Here is an 18,748-nt window from a genome sequence, read left to right on the forward strand (position 1 = left end):
CGTTTAATCATTTTCCGTGCCCTGTAAATTTAAATTTGAAGAACGAAATAGATTTATTAATTTTAATGCTATACTTGCCAAGAGATGCGAATTTAGCCTTTTCATGGGGAGATCTGAGCCTTGATAAATATGGCTATACACAGTTGTAGTAATCAGTTGTGCACATACAAGCAATTTATTCTTAATAGAATAATTTGTTTTGAGAATTTGAGTCCCACAGATACTTTACTTAAATTCATCTAACTGTGTGCGTACAAATCTCAATAACAAATTAAAATTCAAATTGATTACTTCTAAAAAATATACCAAATGTCAGAGCTGAACCCCTTAGATAGTATGGCATTTCACAAATCGTAATCGATATATCACATCGCCAATAGTATCGAAAAAATGTTAAGTTGGTCACACTGTCAGCACGTGTTCAGGAGCCAAAGAGGTGGAGAGCAGCTTGTGTTTTGAAATTAAGAATAATAAAATGGTTAAAGTAAAGCTGGAACAGACTGAAGATGCTGACGATTCAATTAAAATCAGTGGATCTGTAACCGTCAAAGAGGAGGAGTCTTATGACGACAAATTGTTGTTTATCAACGCTATAGCCAAGCCAATGGCCGGCAAGAAACTGGCCAAAAAATGTTACAAACTGGTGAAGAAAGCCATGAAGCATAAAACATATTTGCGCAATGGTCTTAAGGATGTACAAACGCGTCTGCGAAAGGGCGAAACTGGGTAAGAACTATACTCGCAATATGCGTATGCCTTAATTAATAATGTGCTTTGTATAACCAAATCTGACAGCATTTGCATTTTTGCTGGCGATGTGACACCTGTGGACATAATGTGCCACCTACCCGCCGTTTGCGAGGAGAAGGGCATTCCCTACACCTACACGCCAAGCCGTGCGGATCTGGGCGCTGCAATGGGTGTTAAGCGGGGCACAGTTGCCTTGCTTATTCGCCAGAACGACGACTATAAGGATCTGTACGATGAGGTCAAAGAAGAACTATCTAACTTAAATGTTCCAATCTGAGTTACAACTTTAATTTTGTATTCTACTTAAGAATTTCTATAGATAAGTCGCATCGTTTTGAAAATAGTATAAACCTACAGATTTGTATATGTATGTATGCCGAACTTCTTAATCACACATACATGTGTACAAATAGATATACAACAAATACATATTAGTGCATAGTTAATGTGTACAAATTATTTTTGTAAAATATTCGGGGGTACTTTACGTGATTTTCTGATTTTGTCTTGGATTGGGTGTATTTATTTATCAGCAGATTCTTCTGTGCCACGCGCTGATACATAGGCTATATGCAATTTTGTAAAATAAACGTAAAACATGGGTTTATATTGGAATCTGGATAATTGAATGCTACGATTTCGGTTTCAAGTTATCCACAGCTGTAATCTGTGGAAAGATCCATGACAAGTTTAAGTCTCCACATTTATCAAGCCAAGAAGGCTTGTTTCACATTGACAAGGATTATTTACAGTCAGATCCGATTGCAATATTCTTCATTGTTACATTTTTTTGAAGCCATCAGTCGTCATAAGCATTGCAGCAGACGCCGTAATCCTTTTTGAAGGGAAATCTTTTTGAATGATCCCTGCTGAATGTACAATTTATAGCCTTCGCAAAAGAAAGATGCCACATGTTTCTTTTTTTGTGTCCCTTTGGGATTTTTTAAAACATTTTTTTATACGTATGTATTTATATAAATGGATTTACACAGGTTTTAATTATGTGTAGTTTGGATGCGTTTTGTGTGTGTGTGTGTGTGTGTGTGTGTGTGTGAGAGTGTGTGTGAGTTTCGAAATCAGTATTCAAAGATATTTGTGCTTAATAAAATGTGTTGTTAAGACAAACTGACATACATATAACTATATTTTTTTTTTTGCAATTTGTTACTGTTATTTAATATTAGATACATATATATTTCCTAGTTTAATTTTGTTATAATATAAATGATGATTAGATTTTATAAATAATTACATTCACGCATACTTATTCATATGCATTCAAGTCGCTGGCCAAATACATACATACTATCAAAGATCAAACGCGAGGAAAACACTGAGAAGGGGAAATAGAAATAATAAAATCATACCCACTGGCCTAAGCTAATCGGTGTCCCAACTTGATATATCGAATGAATCCATCAGGGAGCATTTAACATACTTATCCAGATCATACATCCACAGTAAGCAACAAATAAGATGCACCAAGTAAAGCATTTGAAGCTTTGGCGCTTTTACATACATGAGTGAAGTTGATTTATGTGTGGGGTATGCGTATGTGAATGTACACACATACATACATCGAATAAATATCCCATAATAGCCATTATATATTTAAAAGTACAATTAAGAAGCATTATATTTTGTACGATATAAGTACGTAAATAAATTAAAGTTTTGAATAAAGACAATTAATAATGTATTTGAGTACATGGTAAATTTTCAGTTTCTAATTTTTCGAATGATCGTCTGCTGTACAAAACTCAAGGTACTATTATATATATATATATATGTATGTATTTATAACTCAAGCGCACTTAGGCCAAACTGAACATTCTCGTAGCATTCGATCTACGACTAATAGAATGATTATAAAATACAAACTTTGTTGAGTTGCCTTAAAAACTAGCTAATTGTTGTTGTTGTTGTTTTTTTTTTTCATTTTCTTTTCAATTTTTTTTTTTTTTGTATTGTTTTCTTTTTGTATGTTTTTATTTTATAAGTTATTATTTACTTTTAGTTTCAAGAGATGGGTGCTCAGAGCGACCCTGCTACATACGACATGACAGCGCCAGGGGCGTGCGTGTGTGTGGGAGGAGGGGCGGGGAGGGGGGCGGGGGCGGAACGGCCTGCTGCGGCATTTGTAACTACTAAACATATGCATATAATATATATAATAATTGTAATAATAATTAAATCTACAAAATTTAAATTAAGTGCGATTAAAAAAAGCAAACGGGAGAGCTAAAATTAACAAGCAATTAATTTTTTTCTTCTTTTTTGTTTTTTTTTAGTGTTTTTTTTTTTTCATTTCTAATTTTGCAATTTTTTTTTGTTTTTGTTTTTGCGCCTTCTTTTTTTCGAAGACCCTAAGAGACTTTGATGCCACGTGCAGCAGGCGGGGGTCGTCGCCGGCGCATTGAACGCTGCCATGTGGTCATAGGCTCATTGAAAGTAGTTATAAAAACCAGTGGTGGCCTGTCCCAATTCACGTATGGCCGCAAATGGATCCTTTTCCATGTCATTGCTTGGCTGGGAAGATTTCGATGATGGATGCAACAGTCGCGCCGAATTCATAGCTGACTGTTGCTGCTGCTGTTGCTGCTGCTGCTGATGTGCAACGGCTGCTTGCGGTCCCTGGCTGAGTACGGCCGCATATGTGGTGGCAGCTGAAGACTGCTGGTGCTGGTGCTGATGCTGATGATTGACGGTGTCTGCAGCGACGGACTGTGCCGATTGATTTGGCACTGCCGCAAACAAGTCCAAATCATGTCCGCCCTTTAGCGTATTATAGCTGTTGTAGAGCAGACCGTGGCCATGATCCGATTTGTTTGAGTGTTCGGCGACAACATTATTGGCTTGGAACAGGGCCTCAATGAGATTGGTGCCCGGATCCACGCCGGCAAACAGACTGGGCATATTATTGTAATTGTTGCCCCCATTGCCGGTCATTGGCTGGCGTCGATAGAGCGGCACCGAATTGTTATGAAGTCCATTGCTGTTGTGGACAACATTGTTATGGCTATTGTTGAAGTTGCTGCTGTTGTTGTACGGCTTGTCGTTAAGCAAAGCATTATTGGCTACAGAAACAGCAAAACGACAAGTGTTAATAAGGGCAATACAATATTTTTGGTATACAATTGCAGCTAAACAATACTTACCAGTGGCCATAAAGTTGGCAACACCCACGCTGTTGTTGCCCCCTCCTGCCGGATGGATAGCTGCTCCCGATACCGGTCCAGCCATATGATTGCCATACATGGCTTGCGGCGGCTGCAGCGGACCCTGGTTGGGAGCATGCTTGGCCAGAGACAAGGGCGCTTGCTGTTGGGCTGCTTGCTGGCCTTGCATCATGTTAAAGAGGCGACTCTGTTGCTGCTGCTGCTGTTGTTGCTGTTGTTGTTGTTGCTGCTGCTGTTGTTGATGCTGCTGTTGTTGCTGCTGATGCTGCTGTTGTTGTTGGTGTATATCGGCGCCATTCATCATGCCATTGGAGAGTGGTGGCATGCCTCCTGCACCACCTGCCGTTGCCGTTACACCCACCATGCCGAGCACATCACGTAGAATGGGTTGCGCTATGTCATTGGCCCCATTCATAATCGAATTGAACACCAGATCGATTTGCTGATTGAAGTTGTCCAACGGTGGCGATGCATCCACTGGCTGCTGCTGTTGGTTCTGCGCCTGTGCCGGATACATCATAGGATATTGTGGCCGCTGTGGCTGTGGCCCCATCGCCATCGCATGCGGATTGGACAGCATCTGTCCTGGTCCTGGCCCTGCCGGCGGCTGCGGCTTGTGCCCCTGCGGATGATGCTGTGGCTGGTGACCCTGCTGCTGCGGCAGCGATGCCATCACCTGCCTCAGCATGTCGCCGAACTTGTTGGCCGCCTCCTGGCCCACGGACTCGAGCAGTTTCAGATACCATTTATATTGCTCCTCCTTCGAATTGAAGGCCATCTCGTAGATGCTCATATTGGGCGGCAGCAATTCGTGTGCCGATGGAAAGCGCAACGCGCTTGGTGACGGCTGCTTCCCGGCTGTATACATATAGGGGGCAGGTGGAGGCTGCTGTGGCGGCACCGCCGGCTTATCATAGTTGGAGTAACCAGGTCCCGCTCCATTATGCCTTAGATACGGTGGTGGACCGTTTTCCATGGGACTCATCGGACCGTTGGGCACACTGCTGCCACGCTGAATGGGCATCGGTGGCTGGCCATACAGATGGTGTTGCGGAGGCAGGGGCTGCTGCTGCGGAGGTGGCGCCTGGCCATGGTTGTAGAGCGTCTTCTTAGCCAGGTAACCCAACTCACTCGGATTCCGTAGCAATTGTGCGGCATTCGTTGCGTTGCCTGCAGCCGGCGGTACGCTGCCTCCTCGAAGTGTCTGTGTTTAAATAAATAGATATGATATTAATACAAATTAAATCATTTGTCAAATGCTTAAATGCGTTCTCTTATCACGGGCAAGAAGTGAGCAAATGACTTTGCCTAGACAAATGCTTTGAATTAGAGCTATCAGTTAATACCAATATAGCCCTAACGATAAGAAGTAGCTTTAAGTGAAGAGGCAGTAGATTACAAGTGCAGAAGTGAAAGGGACTTAAATATTCCTGGTAATAGACTATATATAAATATATATAACTAATAGAATGATATATATACATATATATATATAGACTATAGACTAATATATAAATATAACTTGTAGGCTCTACTTTAGCTAACATAAATACAAAATATAAAACAAACCCAAATATCATAATTAAACCTTTGCTTAAATACATTAATAATAATAATAATTTGGTAAATTAATTAAGTCACTTACTGGTGGTGGCAGTGGTCCTGGACCGCGACCGGGCGCATTTGATTGCTGTGGCGGTGGCGGTTGCTTGTTTGGCGGCAAGACGCTCCAGGGATTCGTCTGCGGCGGTGGGCCCCAGAGGCTGGCATTGGGATTCTGTTGCTGTTGCTGCTGTGCCTGTTGCGGGGCGACGGGTGGTCGCCAATGCTGCATAGCCGGATACTGGCCGTAAGGTGGCGGCGGCGGACCACCACCACCACCCGGCTGAGACTGGCGCAAATGCGGCCCGGGTGGCGGACCATTTGGCGGCGGCCCACGCATTCCCATATGACCACGCAGATGAGCAGCCGGTCCCTGTCCCGGTCCTGGCGATGGGCCATTAGGTGTCTTGCCACCGGCAGCCACAGCGGCTGCCATCATTGCAGCCATGTGGGTGGAGTACATATGCGTCAGTTGCTGATTGGCCATGGCGGCGGCCATCTGATTCATCTGATGAGTGGCCGAGGGTCCGGGACCCATGCCAGCATTGGCAGCATAGTGTGCCGCCTGACTGCCGGGTGGTGCGTGTGGTGGTGCATTTAGGTAGAGGGCCGCTTGCTCGCGCAAATACGCCTCCGGCTGGAGGGAACGCGGCACAAATTCCGGCGCCAGTGGATTGAGCACATAGCCACGCTTCATCTCGACGCCATCGAGTTGCGAACGGAGATTGGACCAGGTGAGACCAAATAGCGATTTGTGCTCATCGCATATTTCAATGAAACGTTCCCAGACCTTGCGGCAACGGCCAATCGAGCAGAGAGCAACCGGATCACCGACGACTGCAACCAGAGATTGGGCACGCGTAATTGCCGTATTCAAGAGTTTCGAATTGCTGAGAAATCCGTAATCCGTGTCCGTATCACCAACATTGGCAGCGGTGGCGATGGCAGCAGCTGCACCGCCCGTACCCGATCCGCTACCGCCCTGGGGCAAACATGTTCGTCTTGTGCGCACCGTGGACAGGAAGACGGCTCGGAACTGTTTGCCCTGCACATTGAGCACACGCTCCACGGAGATGCCGCCCATGCGACGCTTGCGCAACTCGGACCGGATGCGAAACACCTGATCGGCATAGGGTGTCATTATGCCAATGCTCGTATCGTTCAGTTTGCCCCAGGCACTGGGCCAACGCTTTCGCAGCTCGGAGACACGTTCGACCACCTCGTAGACCTCGGCATTGTTATAGAATGCCGTCGAATTCTTGTCCTGCACATCCTCGCCTCTTGTCGTAAAGAACGTCAGCGGATAGAAACGATCGTGGCGCGGCTGTTTCCCCGATGCAACCAGCTTCTGCTCGTAGAAGAGCTCCGAGGTGAAGCGTATGATGGCCTCGTGTGCCCGATAGTTTTCACACAGCAGAATTTTACAGGGAAAATTCGAAGGATAGTGATCGTAGAGACGCTCCAGCAGCGATATATGCAACTTGCGCTCCTTGGCGAACGCTGAGAAGAGTTCGGGACTCATCTGCATGTGATCACCGGCGAGCACAATCCGAGTCGCATCGTTGGCCAGCGCAAGCGGCATAATCGCCTCACATTCCATTGCCTGTGCGGCCTCGTCGAGGAAGATGTGTGTGAACAGCCCCTTGGGCAGACCCAGCGTTGCCAGCTCCATGCTGATGCTCAGTGTGACGACAATGATGCGATGTCGCATTATATCCTCAACGCTGGGCCGACGAAAATTGCCAACGCCATCTGTAATGCAATACTTTTGCACGACTCCGTTGACGGTGGCCGACCAACGTTTGTGGTAGTAGACACGCAGTGGCGTCGCCTCCTCGAGACCCTCCTCGACCCACGGATGCAGATACTCCTTGATATAGAGATCTGCCGCCGAATTGGAATGCGTGCATATGAGTATCTTGGCCTCCGGCTGGGCCAGCAGCTGTTTAATCGCCTGAGCCAACGTATATGTTTTGCCCGTGCCAAATGGACCGATCAGCAGAATTGGCGGCAACTTAATACTCAGTGCCGTGGTTATCGCATTGACGGCCTCGCGCTGCTTGGCATTCAGCTTGGGCTCACAGGCGTCGGCCCATTGCTTCTTGGGTGTCCAGGGTATAGCCGGTTCCAGTTCGGTGGCCGGAAATATTAAACGGAAATCGGTTATTTTGTCGACGGCATTGTGCCACTCACAGTAGGGCATGCGATTCAACTGGAACTGAATGTCCACATCCAACTCAGTGTCCGCTTGCAGCGACATTGCCTCCACGCATTTGGAAGACAACTTTAGATAGATAACATTTTTGCCTTTGTCCTCAATGAGGGCCTCAAACACAGCACGCTCCGATTTATCGGATTTATCCAATTTATCAGATTTGCTCGCTGCAGCCTCTTCGGGTGCTGAAATGTAGACGCTGCTGCAATTGGATAGAATTAGACGACCCGGCGATGTATCCTCCGAAATGTCCTTGCCCAGTCGCATCAGTGCGAACAATTCACCCGCCAGCGAATACTTGGCCGTGCTGGTCGCCATGCCCGCTGGAGTTAAAATATAATTGGAGGCCACTGTCAACTTGGTGCGCACATTATATCGGGCGATCTGCTCGTATCGAGCAATCTCCTCGACGTAGAGCAGCTCGTGGATTCGCGAACGATAGTTGTTTTGCGTCAGTCGTTTCTCCACAATCGTGGACTGTGTTAACGTGAACGTGGCAGCCCGTGGACACGGATATCTCTCCAGCAGTTCCCGTTCATGCTGCAAATCGCTGAGATAGGCTTCCGTTTTAAGATGCGTACCAATTGTGGTCTCAAAGCGTGTTAATTGCGTATTCGCCACATCCCATCGTGTGGCCGAGCTGTTGATAATGTCACGCTTGATCTCCTCGATCTTTTCGGCATCACTAACGGGCAGCACATCGACGCACAGATGTCGCACCAGCAGCGGCTCCTGGCCAACATCAAAGCAGATCGATTGACGAAACGTGCCGTAAATTTCCGTATGAAATTCAATCGTGATCTCGTGTGTGTGAACAATTTTCGGCGGTGTGGCGGCGGTTTGCCCGTCCTGACCATCTTGGGCTGAGGCTTCGGGCAATGTGGCTGTTGTCACCGCACCACTCGTTGTCACCCACTCCTGATCAGACTTTAGTTCTACATTGGTGGCCTCCGTTTCGGCACCTGCTGCTGTTGCTGTTGCATTGCCCAGCTTGATCGATTTCAATGCAAAGTGATTACGATGCGCATCCTGCAGCAGGGCGACCGCTTTCAGAGGTCGCGATGTCTCCAGCTGAAAGAGCCATTCGCGCTTCGAAGTCTTCGAACTGATGCTCGTTACCAATTGCTGCTCACATTTCGCTTCCACATCCGCAACTCTTTCGCACATGACACGCTCTGGGGCTGTTGCCTGAATCCAACGTTCGAGCACCTGTTCCGTGTACGATTTGCCATACAATTCCTTCTCGCAGGCCTTCTGCACACGCATTCGCCGATACTCGAAGCGTTCCTTCCACTCATTCAGCTCCTCGAGGCCATGCGCCTCCACACACTGTGCCCCATAGTGGCAGGTGTGCGCCTCGGCGAATGTCTCGCACACACTGTACGTGTCCAGCGTGTAGCCACGAGGTGGTGGACGCCACTTCCAATCGCGACCTATTCAGTAGATGATATTAAAGTTAATTAGGTATATATTTATATTAATTAGAAATACATACCTTCATCGCTCATTATCACTTTCTGGTGGCTTTCAGTCTGACAATGTTGCCTCAGCTCGTTGCGCGTTTGAAAATTGATGGCGCAATAGCTGCACGTTATTGTTGTTGATGTCGCATGTGCTGCTGCTGCTCCTTGATCCGCATCGAGTCCGAGTTCCACTGGTGAATGCTTAACGCCAGTCAGCTTAATCCCCGATAGCAGTTCAATATTCTTTGCACTCGAGCTGGACATGGTGCTGCTGCTGCCTGTGCTGCTGCTGCTACTACTGAAGCTACCGCTGCCATTCTGCTGTTGTTGTTGCTGCTGCTGCTGATGTTGTTGTTGGTGTTGTTGCTCACGTTTCTTGAGGCCCTTATTGCTGAGCAGCTTGCTGTATTTGTCCAGTGGCAGATTATTGGTCGCCCAATGATCCAGTTTGGTGTCCAATATGGCCATCTCATCCTCGAGCCGGGCATGCGGTATCTTTTGCGTTTGCGTTTGCAACTTGTTGTGTCCATTCATAATCATTTGTATGATGGACTTGTATCGCTCAAGCGTCTTCGATATGTCCGAGAATATTTGCTGGCCACTCAGCTCATTGATCCATTTGCTCAGAAAGTGCTCCGCATCCTGCATGCATACAGAATTAATAATAAATGGAAATTAGCTGTTTGTCGTCTTGATCTCAAGCTTAACTCACCGAATATTTGTGCAGCTTGAAGAGCGCGTGGACCAGCCAACGGCGTGCCCGGGATACGCTGGCCAAGCACTCGGTTTGCTCGGCCAGCAGGGTGAGCACTTTGTAGGCATCTGCCAGGCATCCCTCGTATCTGCCCAGCTCCAGCAGGCACTCGCAACGGCCGAGCAGGCATGCGATTTGCTGATCCTTTTGCCCGCGCAACGTTCCATTTGCCTGCGCCGCCTGCTGTTGCTGCTGCTGAGGCTGCGGAGTCGAACTGGAAGCGAGTATTTGATCGTAGAGCGCCACAGCGCGTGCCCAGCTCCGTCGTCGCACCATGTCGTGTGCCTGCATCTCCTTTTCGGCGGCCATTTGTGGCGGCCTTTTAACGACTTCGTTGGCTTTAGTTCTTGGCTGTTTTTCTTGTTCAGCTGGTTGTTGTCCGTCCGGCTGAGTGCTAGTCACGTTTTTTTTAAGATATAAATCCCAGTGTTTGTATGAATAATTAGTTGCGTACTTCCTTAGGTTACAATTTACAATTATAGAACAGTTACTGTTTACTGTAATTAGAAGAAATGCAAGAGAAATGAAAAGATTTGACATAAAATTGCAGGTGCAGAGCTGAAAGCTGCCTGGGGAGGCTTCGGAGAAGATTCGGTGATCGGTTCACAAGTGTTGACTTTAACTGAGATAAGTTGATTACAAAGCCTGTCAGAGATAATTTATTTTGAGTGATTGAAATATATCTTGCCGACTGCTGATATAGGTTAATATAAAATATATATATTATTTAGGAGTAGACTCTGCGGACTCCGTGCGATGATTCCTATTTCATTTTCTTAACCCGAATGGTAAATATGAAAATGGCATTGAGTACAAGAGACGGAAAGTTATCAAATACATTAAATGGTTATGCATGTATTCATATATATATATATATATATATATACAGTATGTGTATAGAGACTTTTGTTCATATTATAGACAAATTGCATTTGAGTATACAGTGATACACAGTGTGATAAACCATCCTTATAGCCGAAAAACAGTATTCGCATATTTTCCATTGAATTGGTGCTGTTTGTTTTTCACTGTTTTATTTATAAGCGGCAGCGGCAGCAGCGGCTGAGACTGTTGTTGTTTCGGATTATTTACACAAAAGTCGCACAGACTGCTTTCTGTTAACTTAAATGCGTAAGGCCTATAAAATGAGGAATAGGAGGGGAGCGGTTGCAACGGACGGTGTTTAGTTATTTGTTCTTATTTATTATTTAATTTTGTATTATTGTACGCTTTTCTTTAAGTAGGTTTAGATTTACATTTATTTAAGGCACTGCTGCTCTTCTGCTAATTTGAATAGCCTGCAGCTGAAGCCTGTTTTTCCATTTGTGTTCCATTCGCATATTGGTGCTGTACATCAATTATAATTTAATTTTCCCATTTTGTTTTCGCACAATAAATTGAGTTTTTCTTTTTAGATTTTTCGCTTTTTTGGTTCTGCAACAGTAGACGACGACGGTGTTGAACACAAAACGAAATGTCAAATTAGCATCGAGTGCTTTTTGATACGGCCATACGCAATGATGTTGCCATATAAATGTGCATTGTACATATGTGTAAATGTATATATAAACACATATACACACACATATATTCATATATATGTTAATCAATTGAATATTTTTTGTAAATTAATGCACATGGTTCGGCATGTGTGCGCTTTTTGCCAATATAAGATTACAACATTTTTCGCAAGCCAAACGAATATGCCAACAGAAAAATGCAAAAGGCGCAGCAGCTGTCATTCGACAAGGGGAGAGGTGGATATATATACATTTTCGCTGCTTTCTGAATAGTCCACAAGCACTTCGTAGTTACCTTTGCACTAACTGTTAATAATTCTACACTAATGTCTAATTTAATTTTACATGGTTAAGCACAAACTATGATAGAAAATGCACATCTCACGTCGAAAAATGTTAAAAATAAGCTATGTATGTACTAGTGTTGGATCGTTTATGACTGATTTTACACAGTTTTTATCAACACTGTTCATTGCGGTGGTCGGTCGATTGACAACCAATTGTCAAAATGAAAGTCGGACTATCGAAACGAAGATAACTAGTTTATACGAGTGTTCAGGTAATCATTTTTCATAAAACAAAATCGTGGCGCGAATTCCTCTTTCTGCATTTAATTTTATTTTGTAATATTGATCATATCATATTTCAGAGTTTACAAAATTAGAAGAAGTTGTTAAATTTGTTATTGTTTATTTTAATTGTGTATATGATAAAAATTGGTTCCCCACATTGATGATTTATGACTTATTAGCTAAACATACAAAACAGGAGTTACAAAAATAAAAATAAATTACAATCTTAAAACACAACTAAAAGAACTTTTTGGCAAATTTCATCAAATCAATGGCCAATTTTAATTCTTTGACACCGCGAACACCAAGAGATTCTAACTCATCAAATGTCATCTGAATAAGCACCTGCAAGTCAATTTCTTGACGTGTAAACAATTCGGTCAAATGCTCATTTCCAGTGCGGCTAAGCAGCGAACTGACTCGAGGACTAAGCGAAGGATGATTAACGGGAGAAGCACGCTTAAATTCCCGTTTTATGCGAGGCTGTGCAAGAGTTTCATTCTCCTTTTGTGTGGTTTGGCAACATAATTTTGGCGTGGTGCAAACATTTTGAGACACCGTGCTCTGAGCGCATGGCGAAAAAACCGATCGTAGACGCCTAAAATCCTCTGAATAATTTTTTGTACTCCTTGAATGATGTGTGGTTGTCTGTGATAATTTTGGCACCGTTAATAGATTACGCTTCAGACCCTGAAAGGTATTAGTCCGTGGTGTTGGCGTGGCAGGCGACAGCACATTATCAAAATTGAAGACACGCGTTGTGAGAGGGGTTATGGGCGTAAGTGGAGATCGGGGATCTGTTTGTGCACATCAATTTCAGTTATTAATATATATTTTTTTATGTTGAATTTGAATTTACCTCTCCAGGCACGATTGTAGCGATCCATTACTATCTACTTGAGTTATTTTATTTTCGGCCAGCAGAAAATCTGTTCTATTAAAAAAGTTTAACAGTAAATTACACATATACATGCACACACACATTCACTGCTTAACTGTTGGCGCCCTTTTATGCTAGTTGGCAGCGCTGTCGATAATTGGGTGTTATTTGAAAGCCTTGCTTACATTATCGATATTGCGCTTCTTTTGAATGCATAATATAAATTATTTTCTTACAGATTATCATTAATCAATTTTACTGGAAAAGAAATGCACCTCGTTGTTGTTTTAAAGGTATTTTTAAATTAATTTGAACAAAAGATCAATTGTCTAACACGGTTATTTATGATAATGAATAATGTATACTATATATTTTTTTAGATGACTTCATTTGTTGGGGAACCCTTATAGTTATATCTATACTTATAATTATATTTGTAGCTTATAACTTATACTTATATTTTAAAGTATACTTACAAATTAAAAGTATTTTCAACAGTGTTTTGAAATTAGCAATTTTGCATTGTTAAATGAAGTTAACATTTTATTACAGTTCAATAAACTCAAAACAAAACAACACATTTATTTGTTTGTAGTCTGGTACGCAGACAGGTACTCTGATTTATATTGAGGATTTACAAATATTTAGCGCCTAATTATAGCAAGTTTGGCAAGTTTATTTTATGGTTTTTTTTTTCTGTTTTCTGTTCTTATTAGATACTGCGCATAAAGTTAAAAAATTAATTTGACCGACATTGTCGTAAAAAGAAAGTACGAAGTGAACAAAGAATATTGGCAATTTTTGCATTTGTTTTTATTAGTTTTATGCAGCATTTTGAATGCTTTAAAAATACTGAATCTGGGAATCAGAAAGTTTTCGCAATAATATTTTAACATATATTTATCATCATCAAAAGTGACAAAATGCGATACACAAATTAGTTCAATTTTCACACTGATAATTTTGCAGGCAATGATGATTTTCTGATTTAGATTTCGATCACAAAAATTGTTGATCTCATCGAAAAATATGCACAACAAATTAACTGCTTCTTATAAGAAATATATATATTTATAAGAAATATATTAAATAATAATATTTTGTATAAATTAAATTTAATTAATTAATTAGTTTGGGTTTGGAACAGGTAAAACACATTTTTCTGATTGAAAGTTTGGTTGCCTTTAATTCAATGAGACGAAAACGTCGACTATTAAACTTTTAAACTGAACAGGTTATAGATTTCTTCCAGCTTTTGGAGGAGGGAATAGGCGTGACAATATTATAGTCGTCTTGTTCCCTAAACATTATCAACATAATCGGACAAACTAAATTTCACCAACTGCTTAACCTGTTTTAGCTCGTACCTTTTTTCCTATTTTTTTTTTTTTTTTAATTCTAGTAGTATTTATAATAGGCGTCATCTGCGGAGTGCCTAAATTCATTTGCCTTGTGTTCATATTTATTGGTTGAATTACAGCCACAATTGAATTGTGCTTTTGCTGTTGTATGTATACATGTATGTATGTGCTTGTGTGTGTACATCAGCAGCTTGCATCAGTCAACTAGTCGGGCTATAAACGATTGCAGACTCAAGTTTCGCTCTTATTGTTGCCGGCTTTTGCAGTGACAGCAAAAAGAAGAAAAAAGAAAAAACAGCTGTGTCTGCACTCAGCGTAGCCAGCTGCTTTGTGTTTATATTTGTTTTGTCGAGCACATGCGCAGAGCGCACAGCACGAAGCTTCTATATTAGCTTATAAGCTTCGGCTACAAACGGGCCGCTTATAAAATTGTGGTTTGGCGCTTGCCGTTTCAGTCGTCTAACGGAGTTCGAACTAGATGGGCAGAAAAGTTCTGGCGAGCTTTTGCCAACTGAGCTGCAGTCGTTTATTGTAACGTCGTTGTTTAAATCATTGTTTGGCGATAATTTAACCCGTTCTTACTACAACCGCAGCAAGCTATTGTAATAATCGTTAAGAAAAAGTGCGTTTCAAAAGTGTTGTACGAAAAAAATAATAATAATAATAATAATAACGCATTCGTGCTGTTCTGTTATGCTAAAGTGCACAAAACAAATTCCATTAAAAGTCAATGATTAAAAACCATTTCAAAATCAACAGGCCAACTGCCATTGATTAACCAACCATTCTAAAAGTTTTCCTGTGCTGTGTGTTCTGAGACACGAAAAAAGCCAGTGAAGTGTTAAAAACAACAACAACAACAACAACAATAACAAACACAGACATACATTCGTATGTATGGATGTATGTATGTACATACATGTGTACATACTTTGTAGTACTTGCGAAACACTTTGCTACGCCTGAACAAAAGAACTGAGGTAAGTTTTTCTGTCTTGAATTTATTTATTAATTTTGTTTTTTGCTCATGCAAATCAAATTAAGCAATTAAGTCCAACCAAAAAAAGAAGCAATTATTACTTATGATTATGATTTTTTTTCAAACTTTAATTAAGTCGATTTCATCAAGCCAGCGTCTCAATTTAAGCGATTGCACATTTTCGTATGCTCAACAAATATATTTAGCAATTACTTGTTTACTTGGAGTTGGGTCAATTAGTCGACAATTTATTATTAGAATCTGTGATAATGTTCATCACAAGAAACAAATAAAACAATTTAATCTGGTCGGCGCGGGAAATCAGATGAAAACTCAAAAAAGTTTTTTAATTTGTATGTACATGCAACAAAAACTGTGCATTGACTCCCAAGTCATAAAATTAATTGAACAACAAAAAGACAGAGAAAAAAAAAATACCAAAAAGAACAACAACGCAAAAGCAGCTGCGATTTGATTTTATTTAGGCCTTCAAACGATATACAATGGAACGTAGCCACAGCTCGTTCTTAGTTCAAGGAAAAATCTGAGAGAAGTCTGAAAAATACTGGCAAATTTGCATGTACTTACTAATACTTATTTACTTATACACATACCGATACACATGCAGACAGTGCTCAATGTATGTGTATGTACAAGTTAATAGAAAATATTTTAGGGTGTGCCAAAGTTTAAGCGCCCACGCAGATTATTTAAGCCAATTAATCGTCTGTTATGCGACTAAGCTATTTCTCGAATTCTCATTAAAGGCCAAATAAATTTTAGCTAGCAAAATAATCATTCAGATAATTGGACATTGAGATATACATTTTGTTTTAATGTCCAATAAATTATGTTCATACCTTGCCTCCTATCTTTGCGCATCGTTTTATTAGAATAGCGTAAAAATATTATATGCCACATGCATTTTGTAATTAAATCAAAATGTTCTCTACAAATGTTTTATATGTTAGCAAGTTAAAATGATATAATCACAAGTGCTCGGCTAGCTGATACCCTTTATAGGTTTATTGTATATCAATTGGATGGAAGGTTAATTCTTCAATCGATTTATATCGATGCTCGCGAACCTGGGACAGTTTTCGATAATATAATAATAGGATAATTTCATTATACCCTCATTCACACTTTTAATGCGTTTAATATGGTCACTCAAATACTTTCATTTTCACAAGTAATAATATTTTACGATTTGTTAAAGATTTAGATACATTTATGAGTTATGTAAATAAAACTAAATAACAAATAAACCACTATCTTCGACTGTGTTCATTAGCAACAGTTTCATATTCAAATTATTTGATGTGGCAGTAACATTTCCGGTAGAAAAGAAAGACAGCAATAAAATAAAATACAAAGGGTCTGCGACTGGCTAACATACATTTTCAATTTGTTATAAAATTCTTGAAGAAAATATATACATATATGATTTAAATATGTCTATGCGTATGTATGTACATTTATACTCATTTAAATGTTGTTTCCGTTGTTTCTTTGCAAAAAGTAGATTGATGTTCAAGTGTGGGACTATTGCAAATATATTTAGATTTTGCATTGTTCTTAAGAAATGCCAGTAAGCGTGCTGCTCATCTGATAAATACCCTGTACCCAGAATTCGACATATGTATGTTGATTGAAAATCCAGAATCCAGGAACACTTCTGAATTTTCAATCATTCCGATCCAGACAGAGGAGCGAAATATTTGTAAAATGAAAATATATTTACATATTTTATTACATTTCACACTTGAATCAGTTCATTATGCCCTTTTTGCTTGGACACATTTTTAGTGGGTGTTAAGTACAAAAAGGACGAAAATTTATGTAAAAACGTAAGTAAGGTTAAGACAAACACAAAATAACAAGCCGCACTGGATATCCTTGGATAATGAAGAATGCCACACAAACAAGGCAATATTAATCGATATCCAAATACAAAAGAAATTCAAGAAATATACTGCAGTATAAATATAAATATATATATATATAATGCATATATTATATATATATTTTAGAATTGCCTTGATTGCTGCCAAAGTCAAAAGAAATGCCCAGCGGTTAGCTTTGATTGGCTCGCACAGCACGGAAGTGCAGTAAATTTTTCAGGAAGCTTAAAGGATATTCGACAAATTTTTGGCTGATTTGCAGTTTGATTTTTATGTACCTCCCTCCTTTGTGCAAATTGCATTCGAGTGAATCACTACCAAGCTCATCCTTTTCAATAATGCTTGCCGAACGCTTGCCAATTGGATTTGCTTTTGCTTGATATTTGTTTGGGACACACAAAACTATTTATACTTAGGCTTATGCCTTTAATTTCATGTCATCTATTTATATCTTCTCTATCGACTGCGCACTGCTTTGTCGGCAGTGTAATAAGATATCTAAACAGGTGTGTAGATTATATAAATAAAACAGATTATTTTAGTTGACTGACTTACAACTTACGCCTAAATAAATATTGGTAGATAATGCAAAAAGTCTACCTTCAAAATCTATATCTAATTTTGATTTTTGCGAATTGAATAGATTTTCCAAGAATGCTATTAAATATGTCATTACTGTCTTAAGTCATATTTTTCAAATTGAAAAATTGTTATGCTAGTAAAAAACGTAAACATTTTATAGGTCCAACTGTGATTCCCCTAGCCAGTTAGGTGTCTAGGTGTTTGAAAAAGCAAAAAAAAAAAAGAAACAACAATGGCAAAAAATCGTTTAATTATATACCTGAGTGTCTACATACATATACAACTCTCATGTGTATATATAAATCTGTGGGCAAGCAGTAGAAAATCGCCAAGTTACTAAAAACACAAACACCTTTAGTTTATTTTTTTTGTGTTGTTGTTTTTGAGTTTATGGTCGAATAAGTAAAGGTAGTAAAAACCCAACTCTGTCCACAATAAACACTGAGCATGAGTTCACAATAGAATATGTCTGACCAAAACGCCAGACGAGTGACGAATAGCCGCACTTTTATGGACAAAGATGACAGCTCTTGTTTTCCAATTGAAATGAATGGTGATTAGCTGGAAGTAAACATACGCGAAACGACCTTCCTCATGGATAGACTTGGCAGGGGGAGATGGCCAGATGAAGTGTCATACGTATATATTCTTGAGTGTTATTAAAATGACAAATATTTATACTGCTCTTGTGTAGTGTATTAGATATGGTGTCGATCTTTATGCTTAGGTTGCTTCAGCTCATTCAGATATTTCAGTCAGTTTAGGCCTAATTATAAAGATGCCCAACCAATTAACTTCCTATTAATTTTGTATTTATTTATATCTTTCCCAGTGCTACAAGCTTAAGCTAATTATTTAAGGCACTATTCGCTAATGAAAAATCAATAATTACAATCGCAAGAAAAATTCTTCAAAAATCAACTTTTTTTCAATAGATAAAACGTAATACGTTCTAATCATAATTAATTGGCTTATGTGTTTATAAGT

General features: G+C 40.5%; 4 protein-coding genes across 5 annotated transcripts in view; 2 read left to right on the forward strand and 2 right to left on the reverse strand.

Moving 5' to 3' along the window:
* Positions 1–408: 408 nt before the first annotated feature.
* LOC6558158 (H/ACA ribonucleoprotein complex subunit 2-like protein) lies at positions 409–1,211 on the forward strand. Its single transcript, XM_001985176.2, has 2 exons — positions 409–726; positions 796–1,211. The coding sequence occupies exons 1-2, from the start codon at positions 476–478 to the stop codon at positions 1,025–1,027; spliced, it is 483 nt and encodes a 160-aa protein (XP_001985212.1). The 5' UTR covers positions 409–475; the 3' UTR covers positions 1,028–1,211.
* A 1,511-nt stretch (positions 1,212–2,722) lies between these two features.
* Positions 2,723–11,815, reverse strand: LOC6558163 (probable helicase with zinc finger domain). 2 transcript variants are annotated; one of them, XM_001985175.3, is made up of 6 exons: positions 11,779–11,815; positions 9,922–10,460; positions 9,242–9,851; positions 5,575–9,179; positions 3,909–5,133; positions 2,723–3,827 (listed from the first exon to the last, which is right to left on the reverse strand). In XM_001985175.3, the coding sequence occupies exons 2-6, from the start codon at positions 10,270–10,272 to the stop codon at positions 3,193–3,195; spliced, it is 6,426 nt and encodes a 2,141-aa protein (XP_001985211.1). In that variant the 5' UTR covers positions 10,273–10,460; positions 11,779–11,815; the 3' UTR covers positions 2,723–3,192. The 2 variants fall into 2 exon arrangements, with proteins under 2 accessions (XP_001985211.1, XP_043071635.1); XM_043215700.1 differs by lacking the exon at positions 11,779–11,815 and adding an exon at positions 11,220–11,406.
* A 372-nt stretch (positions 11,816–12,187) lies between these two features.
* On the reverse strand, positions 12,188–12,992 carry LOC6558167. The gene is made up of 2 exons (XM_001985174.3): positions 12,915–12,992; positions 12,188–12,852 (listed from the first exon to the last, which is right to left on the reverse strand). The coding sequence occupies exons 1-2, from the start codon at positions 12,940–12,942 to the stop codon at positions 12,293–12,295; spliced, it is 588 nt and encodes a 195-aa protein (XP_001985210.1). The 5' UTR covers positions 12,943–12,992; the 3' UTR covers positions 12,188–12,292.
* A 2,180-nt stretch (positions 12,993–15,172) lies between these two features.
* Positions 15,173–18,748, forward strand: part of LOC6558171 (Ig-like and fibronectin type-III domain-containing protein 2) — a 37,863-nt gene continuing 34,287 nt past the window's right edge. The window contains exon 1 of the mRNA XM_001985173.3: positions 15,173–15,276. The gene's annotated coding sequence lies outside the window, so the exon portion shown is untranslated. The remainder of the gene's footprint in view (positions 15,277–18,748) is intronic.

This window comes from Drosophila grimshawi, unplaced genomic scaffold (assembly GCF_018153295.1).
Source record: "Drosophila grimshawi isolate 15287-2541.00 unplaced genomic scaffold, ASM1815329v1 contig_44, whole genome shotgun sequence".
NCBI classification, from domain to species: Eukaryota; Metazoa; Arthropoda; class Insecta; order Diptera; family Drosophilidae; genus Drosophila; species Drosophila grimshawi.